This window comes from Microcaecilia unicolor, unplaced genomic scaffold (assembly GCF_901765095.1).
Source record: "Microcaecilia unicolor unplaced genomic scaffold, aMicUni1.1, whole genome shotgun sequence".
Taxonomy (NCBI): domain Eukaryota; kingdom Metazoa; phylum Chordata; class Amphibia; order Gymnophiona; family Siphonopidae; genus Microcaecilia; species Microcaecilia unicolor.
The window spans coordinates 62317-76568 of NW_021963122.1; the positions used below are offsets into that span (position 1 = coordinate 62317).

General features: G+C 44.7%; 1 protein-coding gene across 1 annotated transcript in view; it reads right to left on the bottom strand.

The window, feature by feature from the left end:
• Positions 1 to 10237: 10237 nt before the first annotated feature.
• LOC115458964 (prolactin-releasing peptide receptor-like) overlaps positions 10238 to 14252 on the bottom strand; it is a 36408-nt gene continuing 32393 nt past the window's right edge. The window contains 1 exon segment of the mRNA XM_030188820.1: positions 10238 to 11654. Within this exon segment, the coding sequence (XP_030044680.1) occupies positions 11021 to 11654 (634 nt within the window). The 3' untranslated portion in view covers positions 10238 to 11020.

Sequence of the window (14252 nt, forward strand, 5' to 3'; positions counted from 1 at the left end):
TGATTCAGGAGAAAATTCAGTGAACAGGATAACGCAGGTCCTGAACTCTAATCCACTGGTTTTCAACATATGGGTCAGTAAAGAATTTCAAAAGGTATAAGGTTGGTACTCCGTTAGGAAAAACTAAGCACTGCGTTGAATTATTTAAAACAAGTTACTCTTTCCAGTTTAAGTTTATAATCCTGGGAAATGGCCACACATCTGGAAATATTCAGCCTGTGGCATTTTTTTGTTCATGTGGCAAATAAGATATTTGAACTGATATAGGTGGTACTTGGCTCTTTCCTGTGAAGATTTATTGCCCTGTGTAGGGTTGTGTTTTTGCAGCACAGAAGCAGCTGTGGAATTACAGCTTCTCACATACTTGCAAAAAAAAAAAAAAAAGAGCTACTGACAGACGTTTTTAGGAGTTTCTGGAAAACAAATGGTGAAGCTAGTGAACTTGGAGTGTACTGAAGTAGACCTTGATCACGTTTGGCAGTAACCAAGACTTAATTATGTAGAGCAAAAGGAGGTGGAGTGTCTGGGGCGGGGGTTGGGGGGGGGGAAGTAGGGCCAGGCCTAGGCGTGACCTCTTCTAAAACTCTCTTCTTTACCTCAGTGATCCTCTCTACCCAAAACTCCAGTAGACAGTCCTAGCCTACAGGTATTGAGAGCTGGGGTTGGAGGATTACTGTGGTAAAGAGGAGCGTATAGAAAATGGAGCAATTTCTTTCTACCCTCATCCTCTCTTTCCTAGTGATTTTGTCCGCATCTCTCAGTATTCATTAATTTCTACTTCCCTGGAAGCTCACGCTCTCAACTGTTCTCCCCATCCTTGGTCAGAATCAGTTGACTCCTCTGGAAGAGGAGTCTTATTCATACTGCTTGGACTTCTCAGTCTCCTAGAGGAGGGGGGAGAATAAGGAGTTAAAATCCATGTGGCCCGCTCTCTGCATTAGGGAGGAAGCAGTGGACCAGCACCATGTCTTCTGAACTCCTTACTCACTCATTTTCTGCCACTCCCTCCTGTCCTCCTTCTCCTCACTCCCTCACTTACCCCTTCCCTCTGTCTCAAAGAGGTCACCAGCAGCAGGACTTGTGAAGCCAGGAGGTTCAGCATATTAATCAGCAGTGGAGTCAAAAAGCCAATATACCCAGTTACAGCAGAAGTAGAGAGATAGATGGTGTTTACCCCGGGTCTTTCAGTCTTGTTCTTTCTCCCTCACAGCATCAGTAATCGTTCTGGGGAATCCTGTAAAAATCATGGTTGCGTGACTGCTCCCATCTCAGAGCAAGGCAAGAAATAGGCAATGTAAGAGGAAGAGAGAAGAGGTGGGTGATGGGGAGAGAAGACCAATAACATGTGTAGAAGAGAAAGAATGAAGTGTCCTTGGCCTTTTCTAGAGCTTATCTGGAGGATTCTGCAAGAATTGTTGTCCATGTTGACATGGTTTTACAGCACCCAGGTGCAGATCACTGCAGTGGAACATGTCATTTGAAAATCTGGTATACTTCTTTGTGCCACAGTTGATGCAACGTGCTGCCAGTCAGTACAGCCAAACATTTGTTCCTGTGAGCATGATGACTCATAGGTAACTCGGTTTAACATACTGAGCAATAAGGACATGCGAGCTTAAAGTATTGTTGGTCTACAACATACTGTAATGATCACTATGACAGAAATAAGGGTGATAGCACAAGTCATTGTAATCTGTTCTAGCTACAATCACCAGTGCAATGGCCACTATAGTGCAGTGGTGGCCAGTTTAAAAGGTACACAGAAGAGTGGAGAGGACTGAATGGAACCTGTAGGATTCCCTTAGAAGATGGAGGGAAGCTGGAGGATAATTTTTATTGTAGTGCTCTCTAGGTATCTGAGAGCTTTTTGTTTGAGATGCTTAATTCTGTCTTCTCCTTTTCAGGTCAGATTTTGTGGACTTGGTGTTCTGGGCATTTCCAAAGGAGCAGATTTGGCCCTCTCCTTAGCCATGAGAGAGTGCATCTCATGCATATTCATTGTGGATATCCTGAAAACCTGACTGGCCAGGTGGTCCCTGAGGACTCGGTTGAAAACCACTGCTGTAGAGGGCAAAAAAGGAAGTTAAGGGAAAGGGTGGGTATCAATCAATATTTCAAAGTTCAGACTTGGGGATCCAAAATGGCTCCCTAATGTGAACATGTGGTCATATTGAGCTCCTTACCTTATGCCACAGTGCGTCAAATGGAAGGGGAACCCAGACTCTGCTTTGTTGGAGACCCGTTTACCTCCCCCTCCAATTTCAGCAACTATGGATGCTTTTGTGATAAAAACTTTACCATCCAGGGATGGGCCACTGATGATAGTGGAGGACGATGTTCCTGTTCATTTTCCTCCTGACTGCAGCACTTTGCTGACCCCTAAAGAGAGAAATCCTCCTGTCAACCCAGCAGTTGCGAGGGAAGGAGCATCTGCAGTCGGGTAGGTGCAGGGGAAAGATCTCACTTCCTGTTCTTCGATTCTGCTGCAAGGGGAGGCTGTTTTGGTAGCTGCCCTGGTGAGCACCTCTGCACCCGGGAGTTTAGCAGGACTCAGAGCAACCTCTCTTGGTTCGGCTGGCAAAATTGCAGTGTCTGGCCAAGCAACACCAGTTTTTGAATTTAATCTGGGAAGACCGTCTTCGTTAACTTTGGATGATTTTTGGACTTTGATAGTCTCATTGGGACAAGGCCTATCAATGCAACTAGCGCAAAATGGTTCTCAAGTTTTAAAGCTGGAGAGTTTAGTGTAAAATCATGAATCACATTTAACTGTTTGTGAGACTCATATCCAGAAGACAGAGGAAGTAGTCAAGAGAACTGATACTTTGTCTGATTTACAAGTACCCTCCCAATCGTTACCTCCTATTGTTCGTGTCTATTATTTACTACCATTTAAGAAGAAGGCTGATGAAGATGGGCAAGATGTTTTATCTTGTACCTTTAAGGACAGTTTAAACTTGGCATTCCTGGAATCTTCAAAGGATGAACTAGTTATTCCTTCTACATTGTTAGCAGGGCCGTGCCAACACAGTAAGCGCGGTAAGCGCCGCAGGGGGGGGCGCCTGCCTTCAAGGGCGCCGCGCCGTCGAGCTGTATTTAAAAAAAAAAACTTACTCCTCCGCTCTATCCCCGATTTCCTGGCACTTTAAATTTACCTCGCTCCGCCTCCGATGTCTGCGCAGTGTCAGTGAAAGCGCTGCCTGTCTGACGCCTCTCCACCAGCCTTCCCTTCGCTCGTTTGTTCCCTCTGGGTCCCGCCCTCAAGGAAATGACGTCAGAAGAAGGCGGGACCCAGAGGGAACGAACGAGCGAAGGGAAGGCTGGTGGAGAGACGTCAGACAGGCAGCGCTTTCACTGACGCTGCGCAGATGTTGGAGCCGGAGGCGGAGAGAGGTAAATTTAAAGCGCCGGGGAATCGGGGATGGAGCAGAGGAGGCTCAGGCCAAACCCAGCCATTTCCTCCATCGCGCCCCAGACGTGCCTTGGAGCCAGGCAGGTCGGGGGGGGGGAGGTGCGCGCCAACTGATAGTCTGCAGGGGGGGGGGGGGGGCGCCAACTGATGGTCTGCAAGGAGGTGCCAGAGACCCTAGGCACAGCCCTAATTGTTAGTTACTCTTCCGCTAGATCCTGATAGGGATTGGCTATTGAGACTGTATTTCAAGTACAAAAACTCTTCTTATTTGTCTTTGAATGTGACAATGTTTCCTGATGTTTCTAAAGCTACACAAAGTCCTTGTAAGCAGTTTTTGCTGCTGCTTCCTAGAATAGTAGATATTGGAGCTGCTTTTGTATTTAAATTTCCTTTTAAATGTGTGGTAAAACATAAAGATATCCAATCTCTCCAACAAATTCAAGCTAATATGATTAAAGAAAATTTGTTGCTGCAGAACAAGATTGAAAATTTAGAAACTCAACAGAGGTCTAAAATATTGCGGTTTATAAATGTTCCTAGACAGTCTTCAATTGCACCTCTTATAACCTTTAAAAAGTATTTCAAATATTGAAGATTCCGGACCAAGCTTACCCTCTGGTTTCTAAAATGTATTACTTATTGCCTTATATTAAGAAGACAACTGATCAGCCTGTTACTTAAGGAGCTGAAGTATCTTTTCAGAGTTTAAACCTTACACAGACACTTGAAGATGATAATTTGGGTTTAAAACCTGCAATGTTAATTATGACTTTTGTTCTACAACCTGATAGAGACTGGATGTTGAAACAATTTTTTGGTCAGAAAAAAGAGCTTTTTTTGAATTATAAGATTAAAGTATTTCCGGATGTATCTAGAACAACCCAAAAGCGGTGCCAACTGTTCTTTTAACTTCGTCCACGGGTTTGCAACTGGGTGGTCTTTTTTGACTGAATATTTCATGTAAATGTATATTGAAATTGAATTCAGTGAAATATGTTTTCTATGATCCTACACATTTGGGCGCAGGGCCCAAGAAAGAGGCAGAGCTCCGGAGTCTCAATGCGTGGATGAGACGATGGTGCAGGGAGGAGGGTTTTAGATTTGTTAGGAACTGGGCAGCATTCTGGGGAAGGGGGAGCCTATTCCAAAAGGATGGGCTCCACCTTAACCAAGGTGGGACCAGGCTGCTGGCATTGGCATTTAAAAAGTAGAACAGCTTTTAAACTAGAAATGGGGGGGGGGGGGGGGGGGGGGGGGGAAGACCGACAGTCGCTCAAAAGCGCATGGTTCGGGATAAGGTATCTTTCAAAGATATCACCAAAACAGGGAAGATAGGGTATCCTGATAGTGAGGTTGCAAGGTGTCCTTAAATAAAAATAAAAATCAGACAAATGATTGCAAATTAATACTGTCAAGTACTAAGCATGATGTAAATAGGAACAACAAACATTGTTTGAAATATCTATATGCGAATGCCAGGAGCCTAAGAAATAAGATAGGAGAGTTAGAATATATTGCACTAATTGAAAAATTAGATATAATAGGCATCTGTGAGGCCTGGTGGAAAGAGGATAACCAGTGGGACACTGTCATACTGGGGTACAAATTATATTGTAGTGATAGGGTGGATCGAATTGGAGGAGGGGTAGCATTGTATATTAACAACAGCCTTGAATCAAATAGATTGAAAATTCTGCAGGAAACAAAACACTTCTTGGAATCACTGTGGATTGAAATTCCATGTGTAAAGAGGAAAAGGATTGTGATAGGAGTGTACTACCGTCCGCCTGGCCAGGATGAACAGACGGATGCAGAAATGTTAAAGGAAATTAGGGACGCAAACAAACTGGGCAACACAATAATAACGGATGATTTCAATTACCCCGATATTGACTGGGTAAATGTAACATTGGGGCAAGCTAGGGAGGTAAATGTCCTTGACGAAATCAAGGACAGCTTTATGAAGCAGCTGGTACAGGAGCCGATGAGAGAAGGAAAAATTCTAGACCTAGTCCTTAGTGGAGCGCATGATCTGGTGCGGGAGGTAATGGTACTGGGGCCGCTTGATAACAGTGATCATAATATGATCGGATTAGAGGAGCGGCTACGAGGGTCAAAACTTTACATCAGGTGTGGATGCTGTTCATAAACACCATCCTGGAAGCCCAGGCCAAATATATTCCGCATATTAAAAAGGAGGACGGAAGACCAAACGACAGCCGGCGTGGTTAAAAAGTGAGGTGAAGGAACCTATTAGAGCTAAAAGAAAATCCTTCAGAAAATGGAAGAAGGAACTGACTGAAAATAATAAGAAACAGCATAAGGAATGTCAAATCAAATGCAAAGCGCTGATAAGGAAGGCTAAGAGGGACTTCGAAAAAAAGATTGCGCTGGAGGCAAAAACACATAGTAAAACTTTTTTTTAGGTATCTTAAAAGCAGGAAGCCGGCAAAAGAATCAGTTGGACCGCTAGATGACCGAGGAGTAAAAGGGGCGATCAGGGAAGACAAAGCCGTAGCGGAGAAATTAAATGAATTCTTTGCTTCGGTCTTCACCGAGGAAGATTTGGGTGGGATACCGGTGCCGGAAATGGTATTCTGTTATGATTCTGCCGGTTTGGCTGAGGGGGAGGGGGGGATGTCTCTTCTGATTGGCTGCACAAAAAAAAGTGGGAAATGGACCAATAACTCCAGGAAAACGGGAAATAAAATACCAAAGAACCACTTTATTCAATGACTCGACACAATTAAAACTGTGTTTCGGCCAGAAGGCCTGCCTCAGGAGTCTTGGTGATCCTTGTAAAAACCTGGGGTTGGATAGTCTTGAAAAAGACCTTTATGAAATCTTGTTCGCGCCTTGTAAAAACCTGGGGTTGGATAGTCTTGAAAAAGACCTTTATGAAATCTTGTTCGCGCCTTGTAAAAACCTGGGGTTTTTACAAGGATCACCAAGACTCCTGAGGCAGGCCTTCTGGCCGAAACACAGTTTTACTTGTGTCGAGTCATTGAATAAAGTGGTTCTTTGGTATTTTATTTCCCGTTTTCCTGGAGTTATTGGTCCATTTCCCACTTTTTTTTGTGCTGTTGTTTTCACGTGGGAGTTTGTGTTCATCCACTTAGGTGGATTACTCTCTTCTGATTGGCTGCCAGGGGTTGTGCTGACGTCAGGGGATAGTACTTTAGCCTGCAGCTAAAGAGTTTCTCTGCTTTTGTGTTACTTACTAGGTTTCGTGCTCTAGGTTCTGACAGGGATCTGTGTTGTATTAGAGTATTCTTTTCCTTCCCTCTGGGTTAGCTGCTGCTGTGTGTGTGTGTGCTGTAAGCCCACAGGAGTGCTCTCTCGTGTGCAGTGGCCCTCTAGTGGCTCCTGCTCAGCCTCCCTAGCCCTTTGCTTCAGGGAACCACCTTAAGACCAGACTTCTGTCTGTGTCCGTTGACTCGGGCCTCTATGTTTGGTCCTCCCCTTTCCCTCAGGGTGACCTCTTCATTAACCTTCAGTACTGGCTCGGCCTCCCCGCTGTATCTCCTGGTAACCAATCCCCCTTACCAGTTCTTCTGGTGGGGCCCCTTGGTCACCCTTCTCTGGAAGATAGCACAGCTTCCTCTGCTTGCAAAAATATGCAAATTAGCTGGTTGCATGTAAATTCAGTTTATTAGAGCTTGATTACAGTCTTTTGGGAACCTGGCTTTCCAACTCTTATTCTTTGACTGCGAAGCACCCCCCCCCCCCCCCCCGAGACCATTTACTGGGAACATCTGGGTCTCAGGGTATAACAGCCACCTCCCCTGGATAGGACACACTTTATTCACCTTAACCTTACAGTCCTATCCTCCACCCACGGCTGTTTGTTCACTTTAACCACTTCACAGTTCCAACCACAATATTTTGGGGACTTCCAACCCAAGGCTTTGCAGCCTGCTTTACCTCCTCGGACACACAGTCCTTTCTCCTCAGCCCCGGGACACACAGTTCCAGTCTCCAGGCTCCCATCTCCTCTCCCTCGGGCAAAACTTCTCTCTTTCGGGCAAACCTCCCTCCTCTGCTAAGAGGAAGCTATTTATGAGGTGTCCAATAAACCTCCCCACCTCTTGAGACCTCGCCCCTCTGGTTCTAGAAAGATCTGGGTCCAGAAGTCTCTTCTCACTCCCCCAGCTATCTCTCTGGAGCTCCCTCTACTGGCCCATACATGCCAATACTCAGCTAGATCCCCGGAGCTCCCAGTTTCCATGGGAGAGCGCCCTCTGGCGGCCTCCTCAAGTAAGGGCCAGACACTGTGGTTTATCACAGTGCTTAGCTCTGTAATCAGGGTCAGCTGTTCTCCTTTGTTTGTTTGTTTTAAGGATTTCTCTTCCCAGTGTCCTGGCTTGCTGGCTCAGTGAGTTTAACCCTTTGTGTACTGTGTGTATTGTATTCCTGCCTCTGCCAGTGTGTTTGTTGGATGGGCCCCACTCCCTCTCTGGAGGGGAAGCGTTCTCTCTGATTGTTTGTTGATTTATGGCACTCTCTCTCTGCTGGCTCTACAAGCTTAACCCTTTGTGTTCCGTGTGCCTCTGTCTACAGTGGGTTTGAGGCAAAGGCTTTCTGCCTTCCTTTTGTGTCTGGTTCCTCTGGCTTCTGCCTGGGGCTCCTACCCTGGTGGGGGGGGGGGGGGGGTGCTGTGTTAGTTCCCCTGTCCTGCGCTAGTCCCCTGCATGGGCGTGGCCCGCTCTGGTCCTTTGTTTCCCCCTCTGCCCTATTGCTGGTGTTCAGCGCGTGTCTGGCATCTTGGGGCCCTCTGGTTTCTTTCACCCCTCCCTGTGTGTGATTGGGTTCCAGTTCAGCTGTGAGGCTCGCACGAGTGGCTCTGTGTGCGTGGGTTCCGGTTCGGCCGCGAGGCCCGCCTGTATGCCTATTTCCCTTCTTCCTGAGGGACTGTGGGGAGGGGTAGCTTAGGGGGTATTGTGTAGCTGGGGTGTGCGGTGGTGGGTCGGTCTCCCCTTGGCCTGGGTCGGCGCCTGCTGGCCTCGGCCAGGGCCCAAGGGCTCACGACCAACCCAACAGATTACATATTCGAAGCTGACGAGTCAGAGAAACTTAATGAATTCTCTGTGAACCTGGAGGATGTAATGGGGCAGTTCTACAAAAGAGCAGCAAATCTCCTGGACTGGATGGTATTCATCCCAGAGTACTGATAGAACTGAAAAATGAGCTTGCGGAGCTATTAGTAATATGCAATTTATCCTTAAAATTGAGCATGGTACCACAAGATTGGAGGGTGGCCAATGTAACGCCGATTTTTTAAAAAAGGATCCAGAGGAGATCCGGGAAATTATAGACCGGTGAGTCTGACGTTGGTGCAGGGCAAAATGGTAGAAATTATTATTAAGAACAAAATTTCAGAGCATATTCAAAAGCATGGATTAATGAGACAGTCAACATGGATTTAGTGAAGGGAAATCTTGCCTCACCAATCTACTACATTTCTTTGAAGGGGTGAACAAACATGTGGATAAAAGTGAGCCGGTTGATATTGTGTATCTGGATTTTCAGAAGGCGTTTGACAAAGTACCTCATGAAAGACTCCAGAAGAAATTGGAGAGTCATGGGATAGGAGGTAGTGTTCTATTGTGGATTAAAAACTGGTTAAAAGATATAAAACAGAGAGTAGGATTAAATGGTCAGTATTCTCAATGGAGAAGGGTAGTTAGTGGGGTTCCCCAGGGGTCTGTGCTGGGACCGCTGCTTTTTAACATATTTATAAATGACCTAGAGATGTGTAATTAAACTCTGGAATTCGTTGCCAGAGAATATGGTAAAGGCGGTTAGCTTAGCAGAGTTTAAAAAAGGTTTGGATGGCTTCCTAAAGGAAAAGTCCATAGACCATTATTAAATGGACTTGGGGAAAATCCACTATTTCTGGGATAAGCAGTATAAAATGTTTTGTACTTTTTTGGGATCTTGCCAGGTATTTGTGACCTTGATTGGCCACTGTTGGAAACTGGATGCTGGGCTTGATGGACCTTTGGTCTTTCCCAGTATGGCAATACTTATGTACTTGTGTACTTATGTAAATTCATTTTTTGAATCCAAGACTGTTGTAATTCCACTTTCGCAGCCAAGAGCAGTAATTTCATCTGCTCCGTAACTTTATTATAACCCTGTGCTACTCCCTTCTTGTCTCTAATTTTGATTAGCGACTTGTCTTTTCCTAGGTATTGTGTGCCTTGTTCCCCTGTTAAATTGTGGACTAAAGATTGGATAATATAGTAATTTTCTTGTTTCATTTTTATAATTACAAGTTTGTTTCAATATTATTCATCTTTTCTGTATCAAGATTTATTCTTGGAATTATTTTGAAATGTTACTTAAAATAAAATTAAAAAATGTGTAGTAAAACATCTTACTAATACTTATATATTCTTTGAACCATCTCAATTAATAATGTTTTTGAGTAATAAAACTGTTGAGGCAGGTTGTCAGGTACTGTCGGCTGAACTGGTATATGCAGCCCTTTCAGATTAAATTCCCAAATTAATATTTTATTAATATTAGTCCTTTCATTAGGGTAATTCCCATATTTATCCTGTGAGATAGTGTTGCTCATGCTGTTTGTGTTCTTGGATCTCCTTCTATTGAGGATTGGTATATTGGTTGAAATGGAAACACTATGCTAGAATATTTTCATGATTTAAACTTTAATGTGATATTTCACTAATTTTCTGTAAGGACTAGTTCCTATTAATGTACTTAAAATTAAATTTAAAAAAAAAAGAAGAAACAAAAAACAATATTTTAAAGTTCAGTTTTGCTCATGAGCATTCATGGTTTATGGTTTATTAAACTTGATATACTGCCCTTCACCCTTATAGAAGGTGGTTTACAATAAATTGTTAAAATAAGATAAAATGCAGATATATAGAAAATAAATCCAATTAATAGTAGTAAAGTAGAAAGTAGGAGAAGAAAGACTTAAGACTGAAGCAGGTCTGTGGTCTGAGCCAACTGAAACATTAACACTCAAAAGCTTTGACAAAAAAATGTTTTTAGAAGTGAGCTCTTCAGCTCATGAATAACCCTTAGCTGAGGAAAATACATATTTTCTGCCTTTTAGAAACTGCTTTACAAAATAAGGCCATCAGCTGATAAAGATACAGGAGAGATAACTAACTGACTCATCGGCAATTTGGGTTAGTAGTGAAAAGAAAGGAAAGGGAAAATGGCAGATGCAAAGGAATCCCTGAGAGGACCCAGATAATGACTTTTAAGGACTCTTTGGAAAATGCTTATAGGGAAGGGACCTAACCCAGAGCCAGATGATTCTTTGTTAGAAGGGCAATAACAGAAAAAAAGGAAGAGAGAACAAGTAATGTGAGACAAGAAGACCAACAGCAGCACAGTAGAGAGAAATAAACCAGCACCAAAACCATTGACTAGAGGAAAGATAAATGTAAATCTCAAATTCAGTTCTGATTCGGTATTTAATTATATTGGTTGGTTAGGACAAGACCCTCTTTTGCAGATCAGATATGCAGTATAACAGCACTGGCACAGAAAGGATCCATTGGGTGGGGTACAGTACATCTCCAGCCCACCCACACATGGCTATGAATGGCTGAGTCCCAGGATGTCTCAGAGCATGACGCTTACTGCCACACAATTATTGGTGGGAATGATTTTCTGCTTAAGGGTGAACATCTTCTTCAGTTCACTGCGGAAGCGGTCGTGCAGCCAGGCGTAGAGGAAGGGATTGCAGCAAGAGGAGCTCATTGCAAACAAGTGGCAAAGGAGCTGGATCAGCAGGAAGTAATGCTTGTTGATCAGGTTGATATCGATGTCCCTGAGAATGTTGAACACGTGAATGGGGAGCCAGCAGATGCCGAAAGCTGCCACCACCAAGACAATGAGGCGGAAGATTTTCCGCTTCCTGACTCTGTCAAACGCAGCTTGGCTTTGAGTTGGGTGGCCTGGGACCACGCGATTTTTCAGCTTCACTGTGATACAAATGTAGGAGAGGGAGACAGCCGAAAGGGGAAGGATGTAGGTAATGATGAGGGTACTGTAGGCATATGCCAAGTGTTCCTTCTCTTTGCCCATCCAGAACTCCTCGCAGATGGTGAAACCTTCCTCTTGAAACTCCACATGGTAGGTGTGGGCGATGGCAGGAGCCACCAGCCCACAGGAGAGCATCCATATCCCAGCCAACACGTATGCACAAGTGGTGACTGATATTCGCTTCTTCAGAGGATGCACCGTGGCATAGTACCTAGGACAGAAGGGACAGGTGATTAGCTCAGATAGATAGGTCTCTCTGGGGGGCAATATCTGATTCATGTATGTATTGCTGTTCCTTAGCAAAGATCATATGCATTTATCTGAGACTATGCTTGTCATGACTTACCATTTTAAGGCCTAGAAATTCTCTCATTTGGCTATAAACTCTCAAGCAGTGATTGACTACCAGGCAACAAATTAATCTTTCTAGTAATAAATAAACAAGGCCTGACCATATATAACTAGGCAAGTATTTTATAAAAGACTTGGTGGATGCTGATCCTGTTGTAAAATAGTTACAGCACCACTGAAGGTACACGTGGGAATGACATTAGGTACATCAGGTCCACTTTAGATTGTCAAAAACAATCACAGGAGACAAATGTATAAATGGCAGCTTATAAGGTATATGTGGCACAACTGTTAATGTGTGTTTTGAAGACAAGATGAGTGAGCACATTTCAATTTGTTTTGGAATTTAGCTGTTGCTTTTTCAGTAGTAGTTCAAGGCAAGTTACATTCAGATCCGGGGTGTATTTTCCTGTTCCTGGAAGGCTTTCCCCAGATTCTACAGAAGGCGTGGTGAGTTGCACGCGTTAAATTGGGTGCATGTCCAATTTATTCATGCACCTTGACTGATGAGCCAATCAGTGATGATAATTGGTGGATAATTGGTTGTTATCAGCACTAATTGGAATTTCCGTTCACTTCTTTTTAGGCATATTCTAAAAAGAGGGCAAGGGAAAGGGGACTTGATATACTGCCTTTCTGTGGTATTTTGTAACTACATTCAAAGCAGTTTACATATATGCAGGTACTTATTTTGTACCTGGGGCAATGGGGGGTTAAGTGACTTGCCCACAGTCACAAGGAGCTGCAGTTGGAATCAAACCCAGTTCCCCAGAATCAAAGTGCGCTGCACTAACCACTAGGCTACTCCTCCACTCCAAGAGGCCTGTGTAAGTCCTAATGTGTATAGGTAAGGGGGGGTGTGGCCATGGGGGGAGTGTGGGTGTGTTGGGGGTGTTCCTACTACTACTACTTAACATTTCTCAGATTTATGTGTGTGGTTATAGAATTGGGGGTAATGCATCTACATTTTGGCATGGGTATATACAGTAGGTTTTCAGTGGTGTAAACGTCTGTGTCTAAATACTCCCTTGCTGTATGCACTATTCTATAAATCACACCTAACTTTACGTGCAATTTATAGAATAGTGCTAAGAGCTTTTTTTGGATATGTCCATATTTTAGATGCCATTTACAGAATCTGTCCCTTACAGTTTAAGTTTGCACGGGAGGTGGAGGTGGTGGGGGTTGGGGGACTGGTCAGGGGTCACAGGAGGCAATGGAGGGATTTGAACCCTGGCTTCTTTGGTTCTCAGCCAGTGGTTCTGGCTGCTAGGCTGCTCCTCCACTGATTCCTCCCCCTCTTTCCTCACACACTCTTTCTAGTCCATAGGCAGAAAGCAGAGGTTGTGTAACTCTAAGCAGGTGTAAGTGCCCACAGGCACTTACACAAAGGGGGCATGCTTAGTGCCAGTTCTGTAACGGCTTAAGGGAGTGCCTGAGATATATAGAGGGGCATAATCGAACGCGAACGCCCATCTCCATGGGCATCTATGTCCGAGAACGGGTACGTGAAGGGACGGGACAGACCGTATATTCGAAAAAAATGGCCGGCCATCTTTTTTTTCGATAATACGGTTTGTGCCCGGCAAAAGCATCGGATATGTGCAGATTTGAGCTGGGCGGTTTCGTTTTTCAGCAATAATGGAAACCGAAGGCTCCCAGCTCAAAAACAAACAAATCCAAGGCATTGGGTCTTGGGAGGGGCCAGGACTCATAGTGCACTGGTCCCCCTCACATGCCAGGACACCAACCGGGCACCCTAGGGGGCACTTGTAACAATTAAAAAAAAAAAGTAAAATGCCTCTCAAGTCCGTATAGCTCCCTTCCCTTGGGTGCTGAGCCCCCCAAAATCCCCCCCAAAACCCACTGCCCACAACTCTACACCATTACCATAGCACTTATGGCTGAAGGGGGGCACCTAGATGTGGGTACAGTGGGTTTTGCGGGGTTTTGGAGGGCTCAACATTAACCATCACAAGTGTAACAGGTAGGGGAGGGATGGGCCTGGGTCCACCTGCCTGAAGTCCACTGCACTCACTAACAACTGCTCCAGGGACCTGCATACTGCTGTGATGGAGCTAGGTATGGCATTTGAGGCTGGCATACAGGCTGGAAAAAAAGTTAACGTTTTTTTTTTTTGGTGGGACAGGGCTAGTGACCACTGGGGGAGTCAGGGGTGGTCATCCCCGATTCCCTCCGGTGGTCATCTGGTCATTTAGGGCACTTTTTTGGGACTTGTTTGTGATAAAAAAAGGGTAAAAAAAAAGTGACCTAAATTTGCACTAAAAACGGCCATTTTTTTTGATTATCGGCCGAAGGCGCCCATCTCTGCTCGGCCGATAAACACGTCCCAGTCCCGCCTTCACCATGCCTCTGACACGCCCCGTCAACTTTGTTCATTCCCGCGATGGAGTGCAGTTGCAGGCGCCTAAAATCGGCTTTCGATTATACCGATTTG